The sequence below is a fragment of the Astyanax mexicanus genome, chromosome 2, assembly GCF_023375975.1.
Source record: "Astyanax mexicanus isolate ESR-SI-001 chromosome 2, AstMex3_surface, whole genome shotgun sequence".
NCBI lineage: Eukaryota > Metazoa > Chordata > Actinopteri > Characiformes > Acestrorhamphidae > Astyanax > Astyanax mexicanus.
The window spans coordinates 62578054-62600125 of NC_064409.1; the positions used below are offsets into that span (position 1 = coordinate 62578054).

At 38.9% G+C, this 22072-nt stretch overlaps 2 protein-coding genes across 4 annotated transcripts in view; both read right to left on the reverse strand.

Annotated features, from left to right (window-relative positions):
* Nucleotides 1-14630, reverse strand: part of LOC103037393 (BTG3 associated nuclear protein) — a 54906-nt gene extending 40276 nt beyond the window's left edge. The window contains exons 1-10 of one of the 3 annotated variants that reach the window (XM_049474695.1): nt 14420-14629; nt 12054-12135; nt 11558-11643; nt 11200-11399; nt 10909-11013; nt 9864-10033; nt 8142-8381; nt 5997-6158; nt 1475-1602; nt 597-668 (exon numbers count right to left, since the gene is read on the reverse strand). In XM_049474695.1, the coding sequence (XP_049330652.1) occupies nt 597-668; nt 1475-1602; nt 5997-6158; nt 8142-8381; nt 9864-10033; nt 10909-11013; nt 11200-11399; nt 11558-11643; nt 12054-12129 (1239 nt within the window). In that variant the 5' untranslated portion in view covers nt 12130-12135; nt 14420-14629. Of the gene's footprint in view, nt 1-596; nt 669-1474; nt 1603-5996; nt 6159-8141; nt 8382-9863; nt 10133-10908; nt 11014-11199; nt 11400-11557; nt 11644-12053; nt 12136-14419 lie in introns of all 3 variants that reach the window. The other 2 variants (XM_049474694.1, XM_049474696.1) reach the window with 2 other exon arrangements.
* A 480-nt stretch (nt 14631-15110) lies between these two features.
* pdcd2l (programmed cell death 2-like) lies at nt 15111-21103 on the reverse strand. Its single transcript, XM_007228114.4, has 6 exons — nt 20915-21103; nt 17620-17783; nt 17099-17536; nt 15811-15924; nt 15515-15672; nt 15111-15272 (listed from the first exon to the last, which is right to left on the reverse strand). The coding sequence occupies exons 1-6, from the start codon at nt 21005-21007 to the stop codon at nt 15142-15144; spliced, it is 1098 nt and encodes a 365-aa protein (XP_007228176.3). The 5' UTR covers nt 21008-21103; the 3' UTR covers nt 15111-15141.
* Between the last annotated feature and the right edge of the window lie 969 nt (nt 21104-22072).

The following is a 22072-nucleotide window of genomic DNA, read 5'->3' on the forward strand; positions in this document are numbered from 1 at the left end:
TGACATTTTGCATTAAGTTGAGGGCAGCTTCAACTCTATGCAAATGGGTACAGTGACGGCATGGTGTCTAGCCACTGAGAAAAGAGTAGGTAATATAAACGTCACAGAAGAAACAAACGACCTTCAAACACAGAGGAAAAGCTGATAATGGAAGCATTTGTTTTTCTAGAATAAGTAAATATGAAAAAAGAATATCTTAAAAAACTTGTTAATTTAAAACAATCAGTATTAATTTATTATATGGAAACTTTAGTTTTGTTTGACCCCAATCCTGCAACCAGATCCTTTTTTCTCACCACTCTCTCTGCGTAGAGAGAGTGACTCATAATTACAATCAATCTTTCTTTATTTATTCTCCATCACTCACTGTTCTCATCTTTGGATTTGATTCAACTTAAAATAAACAAGTACTGCTGGTTTTACAGCTTTTAACATCTTATTTTAACTCTTATTTCAAATTGTAGTGGATCAGACAACAGTATCAGTGTACAGTATTGCTGGACAGTTGTACTATTTGTGAAAAGGTATTCAACACGATGTGAGCTGAACCATGGCTTTTGTGTACCACTACACCACTAAAATGTAGATATCCTTACCTCACTGTCCTGTGTGATCTGCACCTGCTCTCCCTGTGGCACCTGAGCTATGTGAAGGTGCCCCTGTGGAATCTGGAGAGAAAAGACAAAAAACAAACAGTTAAACAACACGTGTGTTGGTGTGGTTGTGTGAGTGAAAATCAGCTTGTGTTTTTCTGTGCGAGTTCTGTAGAGCCAGCAGTCATGTGGCGGCCCAGGGAGACCCTGATTTGCTCTGCCAGTGTGTGTGCTTTACATTTCCTCTAGTGCATTAACAGTGCTTGTAAAATTTAGACTCAGCTGCTTTCACTAATCCCTTTACATAATATCAGGAGTGTAATAACTGTTAAACAGTAGGCCCTGGATGCTTTTTAATGCCTCTCACTCTACGACTTCTGCCTCTTTTGCACCTGCCAATCCTTCAACAGACATGCTCTGAAGTCATCATCCAATAATAAATAATAACTGTTCCTCTACCTCAAAAAAAAAAAAAAATCTAAACAAAACAAAGAAGAAATTGTGAATTTTTCAGCTAAACCACTATTCTCAGAACGTATACAGGTCAAAAGAAGAGCTCAGTGTGTGTGGGAGGAGGAGGAGATCAGATACAGCTGTACGGATCAGGGGTCATGGAAAAGCTCTCATGAGGAAGACTATAGGAACGGGCACAGAGGAAGCTTTCAGCTGACAAAGTTCAGCTTGATTAAACACTAACACACACACACAGGGCAGGGCCACACACACAAGCTCTCCTGTGGAGGGACGGAGTTTGCATAAGCATGTGTGCTCAACTGTTTGAGAATGAGGATGAGAAACAGTGCATAAATGTTTAGATGTGCTTCAAAAACTGACTGGGGGACCTCACAAGTCTCTGAATGATGGCATATGTGTCCACTCACCACTTGCACCTGTCCGTCCTCTCCTATGCGGTGGATCTGAACCTGCTGGGCAGCACCAGCCAGAGCGTACTGTAAAGCCTGCTGCGTTGAGGTGTCTATAGATGTCGTTTCTGTTACGGAAACTCCCTCTGCAAAAAAAAAAAAAAAAGACACGTTTACATATAAAACACACAGTTTTTGCACAAAGCTGGAACAGAAAAAACTATGTAGGTCAAAAAAGGATATCTGTGTCAACTGGGTGGTTCAGTATGAGGAAGGGAGAGTGGAAGAGATACTACAAACATTAACATCTGAGACTGGAAGGACAAGCTGCTGTCAGAATATTTGCCAAGTGTTTATTCTTTTGCAAACACATGCTTACTCACTCATAAGAACAGGCTACACACTGCCTGAGTGGACTTCAGCACACATATACATACATACATACATATACGCTATGCCTACTGCATATGTATACATACATTTCAGCATACATATGAACATATATATATACCGTCACTTACTCACACACACACACTTCAGACCAGCAGAATATTCCCTACCGCAAGCCTGAAACACTTGGATAAGGTCCAGATTATGGCTTGTTTATACAGCATAAACCATCTCCAAAAACACAACACGGACTCTCCACTGCGCAGTCCAAACACACTCGTACCCCTGCAGCCAAAAGTAAACGCAGGCCCACAGTCTAAACACTCACTATCATCACTATAGCAGTCACACCCAGCCAGGGCCATACACACTACTGACCAGCCGCCACCGCACACATGCAATAGCGACTGCCACTGCGCCCACATTAAACGCTAGTCACTCGTAGAAAGTCACACAGGATACACTTACGCTCTCGCAGACATCGTCAACTGTACTTTTCCCCACTAACGAGGCTGGGCAGGTCAGCCCGTGATGAAGAGGCTCGAGTCCTTTGAATGAAACAAGACACTGCTGTTGCGGCTGTAAGCTAAAGGACCAGCTATTTGCAAAATCAGGGATGGCACCTCAGACCTAAGCCTACTACATTTAGACAATCTTCTGTAATAAGCGCCTACAACTATAAAGATGTATAACTCCACATGTGGTGGCTCCACCAATCATCCCTACCAATCATCAAGCTTCCCACAAAAGAGGCAGGCAAATGTTCTTTGCCCTAGTTGGCAACAGTACAGGCGTGATGATAAAAAACAAAATTACATTTTTGTAAATCTAAAAATTAAGGAATCAGACTAATGCGTCATTACACTTGAGTTCCATACAGGAAAACTACTTTTATAACTGTTACACAGAATAACTGTAGGTTAACCTGTAACTGAGTGATTTAATGTGTAAAAAGTGAAACTGTGATCATGTCCTCCATGAAGCACTATTACTAATTCTGATTATTTTGTCCCCAGGGATGAACACGATTACAGGCCGGAGAAGAGCTCCACTCAGGCCAACTGAAGGCAACGTTAGCTCCCTTTTTGAAGAACTTTTTTCTTTTGAATTTAATCAAGTTTTCTCTCTTAGTATTATTGATTTAGCTTGTTGTCTTTTTATTATCACTATGCTCATCACATCTGAACTAGTGGGTTTGGGTAAATGTAAAATTTTTACTTTTATTTGCAAATAAATAAGAAATATATTAAGCATGTAAAGTTTTTGTTTTATGCAACTAAAATGTCAGTATATACGTCCATACAGTGTGAAAACGATAGCTTCGGAAGCCTCAATAATGTTCTGGAACCATGTTATGCCCATGTTATACCCACAGATAAATATTTTGAGTAAAGTGGCTATTCCAAACCAGTATAGAGATGCGAAGCACGGTGTCACAATTAACTACATTACTTAACACAACTGTGGTGTTAAGCCTTTATATTTTAATAAGGCAAGTTTGAGTGTTCCTTGTATAATTACAACTTTTCATATTTAAACTACAATTTTATTGTAACTGAAATTTACCTAAATAAACAGATATTGATTCAAATTGGGACTTTGTGAATTGGAATTGAATCAAACTGGTAAATCAGTGGCGATATCCACCCTACAACCTACTGTATAATGCCTTATCATCAACAGGTATTGCTAATAATGCTAACCTGGGACAATGCTATCAATAACGACATGGGACATAAAAAGTGGGTTGGATTTAACATAAAACAGATAAATAACTGTTAACCAGTTGTGTTTATTTTCTTTTTTTACTAGAAATATTTTGAAATACCATACAACTGATGACTAACCGAAATACACTCCACTCTGGTGTGATATCATTCTGAGGCATTAAAGTAGCATATGCCTCCATACACACTAGGGCTGGGGCGACGCATCGACATAATCGACGTCATCGATTACAAAAATACATCGATTTGCATAACGTGCGTCGGCGCGTCGTAAACATGGCGGCGCCTGTGGAGAGCATTAGAGGTTAGATCGGGCCCAAAAATTCCAACTGGCTGTTTTCGGGCTGTTTTAATGAGCGAAATATGATCAGAATTATGTTAATTAACACGGTAACATAGAAGCATAGAACTATTATTTAATTAAAATGATTTTTAAGAACAGCTAGTTCTGCAAGTCAAACGCGGAGGAGTTCACGTGCGAGAGAGAGAGAGAGAGAGAGAGAGAGAGAGAGAGAGAGATTTGCTTGTTCTACTCACAGGTGAAGGTTCTCTTTGATCTCCTCGTGCTCATATTCTAGTCCCATGCATAATTCTGCAGCTCCCTCAGTGTCTTCTGCCGTATTTTGCGGCTAGCGCGAGCGCTTACAACTGACACCGCGGAACGTGAGGTGCCGCCGCGTTTGTGCCGAATCCGACTCTCTGCTGAATCTGACTCCCGCTTCGCGGACAGAATCGGCACAACACCCCCGCTGTAGAACTGCGGTAGTGAAAACAGCGCTTATAAATAAATTAGTTTAGTTTCACTTTCAGTTTTCGTTATTTTTTTAAAAATAAAAATATAATTAAAAAACAGACGCCTACATCTCGGACTATTTTCTGGAGCCCGGGTCGGATTTACGGGCGGGCCTCGGGTCATGTCGGGTTCGGGCAGAGAATCTAAGCTCTAGAGAGCTTGGACTCCGGAGAGCAATCTCCAGCTACAAAAAAACGCCAGCGGGCATCTAAAGTTTGGGAGCATTTCACGCAAAAGGGCAACAATGTGGTCCTCTGCCATACGTGCAAAAGGAGCACTTGAAGCGCAAACATCCAGGAGCACTATGTCAACAGGGTCAACACAGTAAGTTACCGTTTACATCAGGGTCTCCGCGGGTGTCCTTAAAAAGACTTAAGGCTGTCTACCAAAGGTTTTAAACCTGCCACAGGCAGAAATTATACATTTTTGGTTTATATTTGTGCATGGCATTTCGCAGTTTCCAGAAACAGTAGCATTATTCATAAGTTCAGGTGTTTAGCTAAGCTAGCTGCCTTAAGTTATTTTAGCTAGCGCCGTCGGCGCTGCGGTGTCACACCGTTTTCTGTCACCGTCGGAATTTTGTGACCAGTGCTCACGGTTATGAGCGTTCATTGGCAAAACGGAAGCTTTCTATACCTACACCTTACCCTCAGCCCTAAACTGAACCGTTTTGGCCAGTCGGGGTAAACATTAGAAACGAACACGTTTCGAATCGGCCAGTGCACCGGTCTGCTGAGAACTACTTGCCAGTGGTCACAAAATCTAGCGGTCACAGAAAACAGTGCAACACACGGTTGTGGTGTATGGGAGCTTATCCATTTTTAGCGTTATAGATCTAAACAACGTGTTGTACATGTAAGTGATTATAAGTGTGGGGTTTGGTTTAGTAGGCTTGTGTTGTTGTTGTTGTTGTTGTTATTATATATAAATATAGTAATTTATCGTTTGCTTTAAAACGTAAAATAATTATTTAAATATGTTTCTCAATGAATAGATTAGTCGACTAATCGAAAAAAATAATCGTTAGAATAATCGTTTAAAAAATAATCGTTAGGGACAGCCCTAATACACACTGTGCCATGCTTGGCCCCCATGTCCAATTGTTTAGCTTTACTCCACAGTGCTCTAGATGTCTACATGGGCTGTGTGCCAGGTGGCTTATAGAGATGTTCACTCAGCCTTGTTTGTGTCCTGCGTCATTACGCAACAGCGGTTTAAATTAACAGCCAGAGTGCAGAGTGTTTCCGCTGAAACACAAAAAGCCCTCCCTGCAGGGTGTGTACGCATGCTGTAGCGCGGCAGGGTGTGTGTGCGCATGTCACAGCACACCAGTGCATGTGTGTGTGTTTACGGGACACTGTGGTGGGCTTATACAGGATATTTGGGTGTGTGCCAGTGGGTCAGAGGTGGTGGCCCACAGATCTTGAAGAGGAAGGAACAGGACAGGAGGCGTTATGCTGAGATTACAACCATCTGCTGAAAGCTAGCCAGCGCACCAGTCAAAAAAGCCCCGCTGTCTCACACACTCAGGAGTTAAACTCTCTGTTTAGAGCAGCTGGGCCCCATTCCTGGCAGGAGACCAAAGGGTGACACAGTGGCGGGTGATCTGCGGGACTGTTGCCATGGTTACCTCCACTATTGCGGGCAGCGGGTGCTCTGCGGGAGAAGCTCTTGACAGCCAGGCTCTGCCCCCGCTGCTTCCGCCTCCACGCCGTGCGGCACTTGGAATCGATGCTCTGCTTGATGCGGTACCAGTCCGACTCGGTGATTGTGAACTTATGGAACAGATGACCTGCACAAACACACAAAAAAACACACACATACAGCTGAGTTGACAGAGATGTGACCTTGAGCAATGCCCCTTAAAGCAGCATCATGAACAATTAATATTTCTAATATTTCTTGCTCATATGTATAGAAAACACAAACTTAGACACTGACAGAAGCATGTGGACTGAAGTGGTAGAGTAATATTATACAAACTTAGCATCAGAATTACATGGTTTCCCTGAGTTTTGCCCTGCATACTTCACTAGATTTGCATAGTGGTGTTGACAGCTTAAGGAGTTTAGAGTAGCAATGATGGCAAAGATTTTCTCACTTTGACAAGTCAAGAAGGCATCGCAATCATTTTGAAACTAATATTATTTAAATAAAATGTGACATATTGATTAATGGCACCACAGCACGGCTGAGTCTGTGTTAAGATAATAGCACATGAATATTATTGCATCATTATCATCATTACCTTCGCTATTATCAACATCATTATCATCATGAGTATTATTATTATTATATGCTCATTGGTGGTCCCTACTTGTTTGCTGCTGCAAAATTAAAGAAGTGAACTCTGGATACTGAGCATGTCTTGGTACATCAACTCCATTCAGGGGAGGAAAAACTGTGAATAATTTGCTGAACTATCGCTGTAAATGGACTGTGACGAGACTACAATGCCACATTTATATTCACTCCAGGTTTAAAGCCATTTGCAGCAAATAAGATCTTAACCGCTCCAATCAACCTGTGAAAAGTAAACATCAAGCCCACGCACTTCTCTAACTGTAAGGGAGTGTGTGGCTGGGCACTGAGGCAGATTTGTTTAGGGAGGCGGCAGAGTTGAAGGAAAGCCCGGTGGGAGCAGGTCACACTGACAAATGTGCAAATGTGTGAGTGGCCAAGTGGGTAGAGGGAGGGAGGCACTGGGTGTGGGACTGTTAGACAGATTTAACAGAGCAATTAAGATAAAAGCTGGCAAGTACCTGCATTATCTAATATGCGACTCAACCAAGTGTGTGTGTGTGTGTGTGTGTGTGTGTGTGTGTTTGCGCACACATTCAAGTACAGGCAGGTACAACAGGTGCTCTATTTGTAGCTTCGGATTACCAGCACTCACATTCCATACCATTAGTCTATAGTCTTATACATATATTCAGGCTCGGAGAGAACACAGACACTGAGAAGCACACATAAGGATGCCTTCAGGTAAAAAAGGAAGCCGTGCCTTACGTGCTAGGAACGTATTAGACTAGCTGCAGGCCAGTAATGAAAATATCCTCTTATCCTCTCATATTTTAACCACTCTGATGTTAAACTGTTTAAATTGGGCCGTGTAATTGAGCATACAGTGCATTAAACATCTTAAATATCTTAAGCAACTTTGCTTGAGTGAATAGGACTACCCCTCTGCAAAACAATGCTTAAAAAAAAGGTTCACGACTGAAAGCAATGCATTAATAATGCCCTTGTCAATCATCTCAGACATCCATTCAAAATCATTAGAGCATTAGTTATAGCATGATAAGTGAACTGAATGACCTATGTGCATGCCATTTAGGATTTCCTACGGTATTCAGTCTGCTCCTTATCTGTGTGGAAAATATGTAATGAAGAATGACTTTGACTTGTTTTAACCTGCCCTGGGAAAAAAAAACTTCTAAGCCCTGCGGAAATTTGTACACAGGATGGGTCATCTCATATGTTACCACTGGATGACTGGGTTCTGTCTCTTCTATTGCAACAGACTCTACAAGCAAGCAGATGCCAAAAACACATCAGGTTAAGAAAAGTGCCTTCTACAAAGTGCAAACGTACTACAGTATGTGTGGGAGAGGTGGAAAAATGCAATCAGAAAATTCACACACGCACACACTACCAGTGGTGGTGATGAAACAGTGATGAATTTCACTAGACTGAAATGGGATTGGCCTCCTCCAGGCCTCTAGAGACTGTATTTCGTGTAAAAACCCACAGCAGTGCTGGTTAAGTGACTCACAGCGGATTCCGTAGATCATGAGCGGGTCCAGTTGCTTCTTTCCGTGCTTTCCCTGTCCAGACAGGTTAGACACAGCCTGCACCTCACGGTGGAACAGGTAGTCCAGCAGCGTGAGGGCCATCTTCTCCGGTGTTCGACAGTTGCTGCTGATGTGCAGCATGTCAGCCGGAGACACGGGGCAGCGCACACGCATTTCAGGGTTATTCTCATCTCCCAGCCACGTTCCTGTCGGGTAGTCCTCTACAGACACGTGTGAAAGAGGATGAAAAGAAAGATTTTTTTCAGTTATAGATTTGGCAAGATTACTGATGAACAGCACATTCTTTAACCATTGTCTCTTTTTTGGCATAAACAGTCCTCTCGCCTTCTGAGCTAAACTATAATTGTATTCTGCAACTGCATCATGTTTTGTCCTCTATCCTCCACTATTCTCTATTTACTTAAGTATGCACCAAAAACAACAAAAATAAGAATTAAAACCTTATTCACAATTCAAAGTAAAGTGAAGGTGCAACCAGAAAAAAAGCTAAAACCTGCTTACAAGTTACCAAGCAGGGGTTTGCTATGCACACCAGATGAGTGTGTATATTTAAAGCCATAAGCCTGAGTGAAAGCAGAGTTTGAGTGGAACACCCCATGCTCTTGTAAGGCAGCTCATATCTCTAGATCTGAGAAGTCTGCAGACTGTGAAAGGGTATTACATGTGGAAAAAAAAAGGTCTGTAAGAAATAAGCACACCACTACTATATTATATACACAGAGCACACTGAACTTCAAGTAATACAAAACTGACCCCTAGTGGTAAAATAAAATAGTAAATAAAAACATCTCTGACCGACCATACACTATGCAATTAAACTGTTTCTTTCTACACACTGGGTAGAAAGACTGCTATGAGAGCATAAGCAAACAGGATACTGCATATTTTTAAAAAAGATTTTTCAGGTATTTCAGGTAGACTGCAATGTGTGTTCTATCATAATCCATCCATTATGCTCAATCTGTGAATATTGCTTTTTTTTTTTTTTAAATACCTTAGACTTCACCACATGAGGACAGAGTAAAACCATCACAGCAGAGAAAGCAGTCTTTTGATGTGTTCAGAAAAACATCAGGGAAAACCCCGTAACAAAAACAGGTGATGTTGACAGAGACAGAGATATTTTGATGATAGGTTTGATCACAGGAAATATGTTCCTGACTGAGTTGACAGAGCAGGCTGAATGGAAAAATTCCTTGGTCAGTTAGAGGTGGTATAAGATGGGACTGCCAAAACTGCCAAAAGTGGAGAGAAGGAAAGGCATGTGGGAATGGAGAAAAACAAAGCATTTAAACGTTTAAAAATCACATGCTGCCCTGCAGCAATCTACTGACTAACACTGAAACACATGGCCAAAATCTGAATATGTGCAGAGAATGGTTTAGTGTGCGGCAATTCTCAGAACCACAATAAATTCTGACAATCACAGCCGGCATTTTAACCTCCAGCTTTATAAACCCCCTGAGCCCAAAACAGTAAACTGCTATAGCTACTTGCTTAGTCAGCAGTTAATTTAGCATACACTGTAAACAATACAATTCACACCAAACTGAGAGTTGGTCCATAAAGTCACATAGTTTTCTTACATGATTTTTTTTGTCACATTTTACTCTTAATTTTACATTTTATTTCATTTCTTTCCTCATAAACCCTTATTTTAAGCATTTGTAGCTCTTTCTCACCTTCTGAGTTGAGAGTGATGAGTGTGACATTGTTGGTGCCCTGTGCTGACGCTTGGCCACTGTTGGACATGGAGTCACTGGCCTCAGAGCCACTGTCTTGCTCCTCTTGGCTCTCTTCTGGTGCCGGAACCTTCAGAACAATCGTTTTTTGTCTTCCTCTGCCTACCGTGCTGCCAGCCAAACAGTCAACTGTTAATGGCTCAAAGTCACTAGCATTGGACATTTTGGCTCCAGACTCAACAGGTTGAAGTCTGGGTAAGTCAAGAGCTCTGGGCAAAATCAGAAATAAATATTGCATCTGTTACATAAATTCTGACACCACAAAATCTGGAAATATAGCTGGATAGTAAATGAACGTCTTTTAATTATAGGTCTTACTGCGTATTTATATTTACTGTTAAAGTCTAAAACCATTCTCAGAAAAGCTTACTAGATATTAAAGGTGCCTAAGAATGCATTTACTGAATATTAATACTATTACATAGAATAAATTTCATTCTTTGATGTTTAAATAGAAATCATGTCACTAAAGACAAAAACGTATAGATGTGGTTTACAAGCCCATTTAAAACCCTGTCATTTTGTCTCAGAATGAAATGTCTGTTTCTCTTTTTTTGGAAAGCTCATGAAAAAATTGATTAAATTCTCTTTTACTGGATGGTTTACATTAGGGGCTCCCAACGTTTTGCAATTCGTGGCTCACTTAACCCACCACAAAACGTTCCATGGCCCTCAAGAAAATATATTATGCCATTTTAAATCTAAACAAACCAAATGTACTGTAGCCCAGTCAAATTGACTGGTGGGTTTTTTTTTGATGGGTAAAACTCCTACAGTATGGTAAATATGTTTAATCCAGGACTGTTACCTAACAATCATGAGTTAGTTTGAACTGGCCTGTTTCACAGCTCTGTGTAACTGGCGTGGGTTGTAAACTTTTAAAACAGAAGGGCACCTTTAATAAACAAATCACTAATAGATTTATTGGTGAATATTTACATTCGACTGAAACTATTTAAAGAACTGAAAGATGTTTGAGACCTACTTGCTGAGTAAGTTCTCCAGAGAGTCTGTTGTGCGTGGGAGTGCCTCCTCCTGGCTTGCTTTAGCACGCTCACCACTCACTACCACATTGGTCTGGGGCACCATACTGAGAACACGCAACAATATGGAACAAGTAAATGAGAAAGTGATAATTAGTCCCAGCTCAACATGAAACTGAGTGAGTCAGTTGGTAAATGTGAACCTTTTTGACTCAGAAAACATTAATGGCAAGGAAAACCATGAGAAACTTGTTTTTCATTTTGCTGGTGAACCAAGTCCACTACAAACTCACCAGCGAACCTTGTCACAGGTTTGTGTTGCACCAAAAGGAGATCCAGCCACCATGGGGACACGGATAGGTCCCTGGTTTTTGCCCATTACTGTGTCAAGCTTCTCTTCTAGGGCCCGACATGTAGCCTCCAGCACCTGGAGCTTGGTCTCCATGCTATCCAGCCTTTGGCAGATGGCCTGACTAATAGACACGAGCATTGTCTAAAGAGAGGCAATGACAGACAGAAAATTATGTAAATCAATTACCAAACAAATCTAAACATGACATTACCTTCTTGTTTAAGTTTTCATTCATCAATTAATCACAGAACACAGTAATGGTGTAGTAATAAGCAGTGAAACTCAAGTGCTGTTCTCACCTTTAGAGTTGCATCTTGATTACTACTTTCCATCCTCGCTCGTTTTCGCTCAGGTTTGTCAGCCTCTTCATGGTTTTCCAACACATCTAATCCAATACACATACAGCAATGTTAAACAACACATAGTAAACAGCTGCCACAGTGTTGAAAAACTATAAAACACAGAATACTAAAAAATACTAAAGTTTAGGGCATTTGCTATTATGTCAAAAAGTAAGTATATATACAGTACATGCACTAGGAGAAGGGAAAATTCATAAGAGCAGTGAGGGAGGTTTTTAGTGGCTAAATATAGAGGCACCAGGCCTTATAAACAGGCCTCATAAAACTTTTTTAAAGAAAAGGGCAAAGGAGAATATGGCTGCAGGGTCAAAGGAAAATAAACAGCCTAAAAACAAAGTTTAAAGACACATGTATTAAGGACTTGTAAACCGATGTAATCCTACAGACTATCTTGAACATTTAAATACCAGAGGCAGTTAAACAATTCTCTTACCTGCATCATGTTCCTCATGATTTAGATCTGCCACAGCAATCTGGACTATCTCCACCAGATCCTGCTCGGACATCATTCACACCTAAAAAAGCAAAGAAATTTGGTTTGTGTGACTATTTACAGTTAAGGAACAACTGATGAACTGTCTGGTGTTTGCTTTTATAAACTCATTTGAAGCACATACATGTTTTACATGCAGCAACACACCATTGGTCAGATTGTTAATACACAATCTGAATTGAAATGTTACATTTAGGCTACTTAAAGATGTCAAACATATTTATTTCAAATCAGTAAAACATGCCACAATATTTCCACTGCACAATACAAAAGTAAGAAATAAAACCCCTAAAATACATATATTTCACATTTATTTTATCTGGCTTCTAACAAAATTAGAATTGTATTTAAATGTTTGGTTTTCATTTGTTTTTCTTATTACCTCTGAACAAAATATGACGTTTGTTATGTTCCAGGAAAAAATATAGTGTAATCTTTGCATATTGTGACACCTTCTCTTGACAACAGCACTTCCTCACATATATGGGGCAAAGTTTCTAATATATTAGCCTTCTTTAATTTGGTGGTTTTCCTTTTTTAAAGACGCTTACTACTCAAGAGGTTAGTTACCCATCCCTGTATTTCTGTGTAGTTTAGCTCACTGTGGAGAGCTAGTTTTGCTTTCTGAGGTTTGTTAATTGGGATAAACCTTAAAATATTTTTTTCAGTGGTATTATCTATTTTTACTCTTTAAGTTTTATATTTTATTTATTTAACTTTAGCTATCTTTTCTTACCAATGTTGCCAGCTTTAAATGAAACTTTATAATTCAACAAATCCATTTTTTACCCTCTTTGTTAAGTGCCCTGAACCACAGTGCTTTGGTGGGGAAAGGACAATGTAACTGGCTGCAAATGACTGTTAAATGCAACAGTCCTTGTGAGAATTCTCTGACCTTCGCATAGGTTCAAATAAAATTGTAAAAGTGATGCAAGCTTTTTTGTAGTTATAAATCTTTTGAAATGCAAAGCAAATATTTTGCGAATGTGAATCTTTTTTTAATCTTTTTGCATCTTCATAAACAGCAGTCCAAATCTGTTTTTAAAAAATATCGTAACAATTTTGAAAGGGGATTCTACACCCTTTTATTAATAAAACTGATTTGTTGAATAAGGTTTACTAGGAGAGGGGGGCAGGGGGTGCTCCAGGGCTGAGATGCACCAATTTTGCTTAAGTTCCTATCTAAGTTTCTGTTTGAAGTGCTTTTACAATGTCTTTAGTTATTTTGTGAATGTGAATAACGTTAGATTTATATGGATTTTTTTTGTTTCTACATAAGCATGCTTTATGAAATTCGTATTAGGTCACATGATTCACACCAGAATCAGATAACGTGTATGTAGAAAAAAAACTTTTATTTGAGTAGAAAATCATTAAAACTAAATAATAAAATGTGAATTAATAGCAATACAGTTAATTAGCAAGATTAGCTAGCTGTGGACTGATGAATGGGCAGAGGAGGATAGACTATGGGAAAGATGGGTGTGAAGAAGGTGTGGATTACAATCAGCTGATACAAACACTAGTTTATTAATTACCTCCATTTTATTAAATCGTTACTTATTGTTTACTTATGTTAAATGCAAATGCTGTTATGGCAGAATTAAGCATTTCGTCTATATAAGTTACAGTTAACCAAGAAGGTCACACACCAACGTTAGCTAGGCAAATGATAGCTTAACATTTGTGGTGGTTTAACAAATAAAAATCCAAAAAATAAAAATCCTGTCCATGACTTCGCTCCAGCTGCTTAGACAACTCTAAAAAAATAATAAAATCCCGGGCTGGATTTTTACTTCCTGGACCTGGATTTCTCCCTATGCTAAACTAAATGCTAAGCTAACTAACTAGCTAGCCAGTTAGCCACGGTCATTCAGTACAAATTGTTCTGTTGTAAGTATTTAATTTGGTCAGCGACAGCAGCGTATTTTAACCCATAAAAGCCGTGTTTATGCTCTAAAATTGGTTAGTTAGTTAAGTAGGTTAGTCCCCGCCGGTAGCTACAGTTACTAGGTCTGGGGCTACACTCCGCTCTCTGCCCGCGAAGATAAACACAGCTAACGTTAGGTAGCTTTAGCCAGCTCCTGCTAACTTGCTCCAATGTTCAACAATATTGAAAGACTCAGAGAGAGGAAACGGCTCCAGGCCCGGAGCCGCAGTCCTACTAGCCCTCTCTGCTGAAACATGAATGAGGCGCGAAAGAAAACAATAAAAAATGAAAATGAAAAACGCGTGAATTAAGCGCCCGGCGCCGCCTTGCCCGCAGCACTGTGCGCGCGGCGGGGCTTCAGAGCGGGTTATATTACCGTGAGAAGGATGAATTCTCGTGTTGTTTGTAGGGATTCCGATAATGGCGTCCTTCCTCGCGAGAGATGAAGTCTGCTCATGAACTCGGGTCTCGTCTCTGAGCTCAACTGCGCTCCCGTGAAGAACCAGGAGGAGCCGGGCACTGCAGCACCGCATGCAGGCCTCATAACTACCCCCCTCCATACAGGGCCAATTTCTCACACAGGCCAGGGACAAAGGTGTCGAAATTATTCACATTCAATACTTCGATATATGCGTGGAATGTATGGCTGATATAAAACAAAACGTTTTTAACTCACTTCCGCAGCTAGAAATAGAGAAAATTATCTCCTCATCAAGCAGCACAACCTGCACACTCGAAACAGTTCCCACAAAATTACTAAAACCCGTACTACCAGACATAATTAAACCGCTGTTAATGATAATAAATTCATTGCTTACCCTGGAGCATGTACCCAAAACAAGAAAATCGAGGAATCTGTAAAAAATGTAAAAGCCTCTTGACTTAACATCTGCCCACAGTCCAATCACTGCTTATCCCATGGATTTTGTCAAAACAATTCAGAAATATGTCCTCATCAAAAGAGTAAGTCAAATAGCCTGAATAAAGCAGTGTTGGTTGACTTCCGCATGATACTGCATGCATACTAAATCCTACATTAAGTTATAATAAAAAAAAAAGAAATATGATATTTTGGTATGCTCTTTATTATACATCATGTCATTTGAACAGCTTTTGATCAGGGTCAGCTTGTACTAAAAGGAATTCCTCAACAGGTGTGTTCGATCCAGAAGTCCAGCAGCTCTCTCTGCAGGTGTAGACCATCACTGTCCCAAACTCCAAAACGAGCTCTGAAGAAGTACAAAGGAGGAAAACACCAGAATCAATACAGAAATTAATAATTTATGATTTGTATTATCGCAGTGTCTAAAGGCCACAAAAAATTATATAAACTATACACATATCATCTACTTCTGTTTTAAAGAAAACAAGTAAATGTAGCAAAGCTCTCATAATTTTTGACACAGGATACAACCAGCATGGTCTCTGTATTTAACATATACTGAAAAAACAAGAGCTAAGTCAGACAAACCTGAACTTAAATCTGTACTACGAAGCAAACTGACGAGTGCAGGCATGAGCTGAAATTCAAAAACTCTAGGACTGCCACACTGTGCACAGGGTGGCTCCATCTGATGAATATTTGAAGGACGTTCACATATAAACAAAGGTGAGCCTCTCCAACTGTATCTGCAACATATTATAACAGAGCATATATTAATAAAACATCAAAGTATTTACATTAAAATCAGCTCATACAGATATAAATCTTGTAGTTAGTTATTGTTTACTAGGGACTTGCTACTGTTTCCTTTGCAATCCACTCACCGAAGAACTTGTTCTGGACAGAGAGATATTCTTTTCATGAAATTGGAGAAGAAGGCATCTCCGTGTTTGGGTTCTGCCTTCTCATACTTCTCCCCTCTTCCTTCTCCTTCACAACTGAATAAAAATTCAAAATACGAGGAAAATTTATTTCAAGAGAAAAAAATATATATTTGAATATTTATTATTTGAAAAAATGTAAAGAATTGAAAGTATAACACAAAAGCAGAATCTGACAATAAAACTGAAATACTTTGTGCTTAATTATTTATTATTTTAAAGCAACCAATTTAACATGCACTATTGTCCTGTCCTGTGTTTTTTTTTAAGGATAATGTATTTACACACAAAGTATCATGTCATAGATTTCCTTCACATTAACCTAGTAAAATGTAAAAATGCATTCAGGTAAAGATCCATCATTGATCCTCAGTTAAGAATGCAAGTGTTAACGCAACTAAGACACATTTAAAAGAGGTTCAAATTCGATTGCGCAAACCCTTCTGGAGGTGATAAATAAATCCTTTTCTCCAAGACACAACCAAAACAAAAACAAAACTCCCCATGCAGTACGTTATTGTTGAGTTAATCAGCCGAAACTGGTGCCTTCTCCAAGTTCGGATTAATGCAAAAATGCACAAAAAAGCGAAAAACTATTAGTGGTACATTTTAGGCTAGCAACCGTCTTTAGCATAGCACAGAAAGAGGCTGAAGCAATGTTACTATGTAATGAGTGGTTTTTCATATTCTATCCCACACAGCAATCAAATTTCAGTCTGACTATCCATTGCTAGTAGTTTATACATAAAGTATGATATATATTCATTTGTACCATTCACTTTGTTTACATGACAGTTGTAATTCATCTGTTAAATTAAATACAATTAAATAGCTACACTTTACTGTGCCGCAGCCTGCTTGACTTGTGATTTAGCTCCATCTGTTTGAAATTATATCTACACTTGAATTGGCAAAAGTCAGCCGCGGCGGTAACTTTAAAACATATGTTTGTTTGTTTTGTTTTTTTAACAACAGAACATTTCTAATTAGCTCCTCATTTTGGTTTCATTGGCAAGGATCACGCTACAGGTGAATTGTGAACAGGCGGGGCAAAAACAACCAGTCAGCACTGCTGTGTTTATTTATAAATTAGCATGCACTTCTGAAATCACTAGAATTCATTATAGTTTAAAACTGTCAACTTTTAAAATGTAGTGGAAATAAGATCAAATTAGTTGTTTTTCAGGGGTGCCTTGTTAGCTTTCGCAAGCCATTCAAAAAATGTCCTCACCTTTCAAGCTCTCCAACAGCAACTCCCTCCCTCTCCTGATATTCCTTCAAAAGTTTGTTAGCATGTTCCACATTGTTCTGGCCCACTAAGTCTGTCTCCTCCGCCACACTGATGTAAAATGACTGAAAAGTGGGTACTGCAGTAGGAGCTACGGCACATTCCCTGTCCCCTGATCCATTTAAACAGAGGCCCTCAAGTCCAATACTGTCGACTGGTCCAGCTGTTTGTGTGTCCGGCTGTCTCTCTGTCACTGTCTGAGCTGTGTCTAGATTAGTGTGTGGACAGATCTCAGCTTCACTGTCCTCAGCTTCCATCCCCCAGTCATCGGCCTCATCACACCAGTCTGTTGCGAACACCGGGGCTTGTTTCACCTGCTGATTATCTTTATTGATGTCCTTCATTTCAGACTCCAAGCACTGCGAACGCAGAACTTTCCAGCTAGACACAAGAAGAAGCCACCAGAATAAATATTGGGCAACAGCGTAAACTGTGTCTTAATTAATATGAAAATGATAATTTACCTTTCTGGCTTGCCATAACACTGTGGATTAGTGCAAGCAAACACATTAATGGTGCGGTGATATGGAGACGCAGCAAGAGGGCAGTAGATCTGCACGACATGAGTGAGGATCCCATCACACAGAGCACACCGGTAATATGTAGCAGAAATACCAGGAATCAGGTCCTGTAATAAACATACATCACATGCAAGATAATCAATGTAAACCTATATTGTCAGTGCTACTTTTAATACCCTGATTTTGTACTGAAACTCTCTATATATATATAATATATTGGGGAGAATCTCTGTCATGGAAAATAAAATGCCAAACTGCCATCTTTTTTTAAATGCATTCTGTGGTGAAGACTGCCGAGAAGATCATCAGGACTCCACTGCCCTCCTTGCAGAGCATCTACCACCACAGAGTCCACAGGAGAGCTGCATCCATCCTCAAAGACTCCACCCATCCCCAGCATGGACTGTTCACACTTCTGCCCTCAGGCCGGAGGTACAGAAGTGTAAAATGCAAGACCACCAGGTTAAAGAACAGTTTCTTCCCCACGGCCATCAGACTCTTGAACACACCTAAGGAATGACCCTGCCTTCAGACTCTAAACACACCTCAGGTATAACCCTGCGATCAGACTCTTGAACACAACTCAGGAATAACCCTTCACTTTACTTCAACATGTTTACATTGCAGCCGTCACTTTACTGTTAATCTTTTTTTAATATATATAGTTAATGTCCATAACTGCATTATTTCGCACTTGCACTTTTTTTTATACATTTCTTTGCTTAAGTAACTTTTATTTTTTTATGTCTTTGACAATTAGTTTAATATTTATAACCTTATTGTATTTTTTTGCACTTTTTCTATCTTCTATTTGGCATTCTTGGCGAAGAGCAAAGAAAGAATTTCATTGTACACTGAAACCCGTTTCTGTACTGTACATATGACAATAAACTCTTTGAATCTTGAATCTCTTGAATCTTGAATACTATTTACTTCAAGCTGTACCCATTGGGGTGCTTGTCTAGTCTCTTTAAATAAGTACTGCCAACAGAATAGGACTTTTTGGAGACATGTATTGTTATAAAAGTGTAAAAGTCCTCCAGTATTGTTTAATACTTTTAGGATGAGTTGAAAAGTTGGGGATGAAGTCAGATAGGGTGGTAATCATCCAACATCCTGCATACTGACCATTCTGACACATAATGTAATCAAATTCTCACTGCAGTGTTCCAAAATAAGTGTAATCCTAATCATAGTGAAATGACTTGTCTGAATAGCAGTCAGTTTCTTAAACAGAATTAGCATAAACTAATTTTAATATCTTTGATTTCAAAAGTAACAAGGATTAAGCAATTGTACCAATTTGTTGTTTATATGGTGTATGTCCTGCTATTTACCTGAACCTGTAAACTAATGCTACTGCATGCTATCCAGTTAGGTTAGTATAGCTGCATGTGTGCTTGTTTGACTATTAAAACATATTAACTGTACACAAAGGTTAAACATCACTAGCAAAGATATTTAAATGTTATAAAATATCTGAAAAATACTTAAATACGAACCGAAACTGTGTTAACACTAATGATTTGCAGACCGATACTGAAATATCGATACCTCCGATACCAGATCAAAATAAATTAAAAAAACTACACGTTTGATACTTCAGTCATTTGAGGTAATGTATACCATTGACAGTAACACAGTGGATATCAACTAAACTACTAAGATCCTGTCTAAACTACTTTTTCATTCACTTGAGTAAATGAGTAATGCGTTCCGTGAAAAAGGATTCGCCTCCACAAAGATTTCTTTCATTTTTGCTTTTTTTTTGTCATATTCATTTTCAGATTACCAAACAAACTTTAATATCAAACAAAAATAACCTTTGTAAATAAAAAAGCAGTTTTTTTGTGTAGAAGTTTTTTTTCTCTTACTGTCTTACTGTCGCTCCTTTACGACACTGCGCATGCGCCAACAAACATTTTTTTATATATATTTCCACGTTTTTCATGATAATTCCTAACATTTTTATTGGGAGCATTAAACAACCTGCTAGCATAATAAAAACACTGTAAATAGTCGTTAATAATAATAATAAACTATAAAACAATAAAATGAAAAATGCACGTTTCTCATCACGTAACGTTATGACCTTAACTTTTTAAACTTTACTTTGTACAGCGATTTAGCCAATCTACATAGCCTATCTAGAATTTGTCTGAGAGTATTTTCTAATACGGTTTCTAATATGGTGCTTTTTTGTATTTTTAACATTTTAAAAATGAAATACTACTAGGATAGCAATGTTTGGCAAGGCAGCACAACTCGACAGAACACCGGTGTTCTGTCGAATTCTGCTACCTTGTCGAACCGTGCTGCCCAAATGTATATTTAACTGTAAAAATACAAAAGAAGCACTATTTTAGGGCATGTACCCAGTGATATTCCAGTAGATGTACGTTATTAGATTTGGATTGCATAATTCATTGTACCATGGCAAAGCTATAGTAAATATAGCTCATTACAAACTGCTTTTGTATTTATTTATGATAATAAGTGTAATTTTTAGTTTCCATTTACACTTTTGTGCAATGATAGTGCGTCCAGGTCGTTTAATGCATATAAACCCCCCTAAACCCGAGTAATTATACATAAAACTCGAGAAATAATTAAATTGTGTAGGTCGGCGCATGCGCAGTACCTTTGGGAAGCATGTATCGATGGGTAGGAAAATTCGACAGAACACCGGCTAATGGAGCTGTCACTGCGTCTGTCAGGTCCTCACAAAACCTGCTAGCAAGCTATGTTAGCTAACCTAACGTTAGTTTAGTTAACTTAGCTCGTCTTAGCGTGACCAGAAAACTTTTAATGGCCGAATGGCTCATTTAAATTGACTGGAACGCTCAAAAATCAGAATTAATAAGCTGGCTAGTTAGCTGTCTCTCTCTGACTGGGGTCTGAACATTTGTTCCCTATTAAAAAACAAGCCCTTTAGCTTGTTGGCTTGGATAACCAAGCTAACGTTAGCTCTCTAGACTGCTTACCTAGCCTAGTTAGCTAGCAAACGAACTAGCTAATTTAGATTCTTATTAACCGGCCTAACTCAACAACCTGTTACTAACTAATTCTGCCGGTCTTATTTCTGAATTTAGTCAAAGTTGTCACCACTAAGTTAAAGGGAACCGCACTGCTAGCTAGCATTTAACTCCAGTCTCGAGGAGCATGTAGGAAGGTTAACGTAGCAGTTTAAAGCACTCCTACCAGGACAGCTACATATCAGTAAATATCTGCCTCTTACCTGACTGCCCCCGATTTTATTAGTGTAATAATATGTGCTGTTCTTCTTCTCTATAGGACCGTCATATACTCCTATGAGCGGGGATTCCTGCATAGCTGCCTATAGTGAGCTAACAGCTAGCTTAGCTTAGCTAGGTTAAACCCACGTGTGATACTGGGACAAATACGCAGCACGAGGGTAGGTACAGATACACTATACGGACAAAAGTATCCGGACACCTGCTCATTCAGGGTTGTCAGGTCCAACAAAAATATCCAGCCCAAAGTCAGTCTAAAACCCGCCCTTCAAAAGCTTAAACTAGCCCAAAATATATGTCTGTCAAACGTTTGAAGCAAATGTCAAAACTATGAGTGTATTTTGTTTATAAAGGGATTTATTTTTTAGGTATTTATCTTAAAGTCATTAATAATATTGTGACATAAGTATTTTATTAGTTCTTTTATAACAGTTTTATATCCCAGTCAAGAACATTTAGTAGTGACATAAAAAAATACTTTTACTTACTAATTTCTGTTCTTGCCCCTCCTGAACTCTCTTTTCTCCTCTTTAACATATTCATCAGCCTGAGATTTCTGGTTACATTGTGATATCTCTCTCTGGAGGTAAATCCTGCCAAAAATAAAACATAAAATAAAATAAAAATGTAAATGCAAATACCATTTTGCACTTTCTTTTTCAAATGTGAAAATATTGTGACAAAATTAAAAACAAAATTAAATCACTTAATTTGCAATTCAATTTTTCACTTAAGCAAGGGTCATATGTGACAAAAATATATATTTTTTAAATTAATAAGGCTTTTGCCATTTCATTTTCAATTCAATTTCACAGTCTAATCTAAAATGAAAGAGCTAATTGTGAAAAGAAAAAAAAAGCTTCACTTTGGCCTTGCCCTTTCGTGATGGACTGCATAATAAATGTCAAAAATAAAATCAAAATACCATGGTAATCTTTTTATTTATTAGTCCTTGCAATCTGTTTCCTCTCATAGGTATGTTCTCCTCTTTGTTATGGTTGTGATCCAAGGAAGATTGATTTTAATCTGAATTTTCACCCGCGACTGGATTTTCAAACGAGCCCAATTTGGCGGGAAAACCGCAAACCTGGCAACTCTGTGCTCTTTTATCTTTTATAGGCTATTAAAACAAGCTTTTGTTG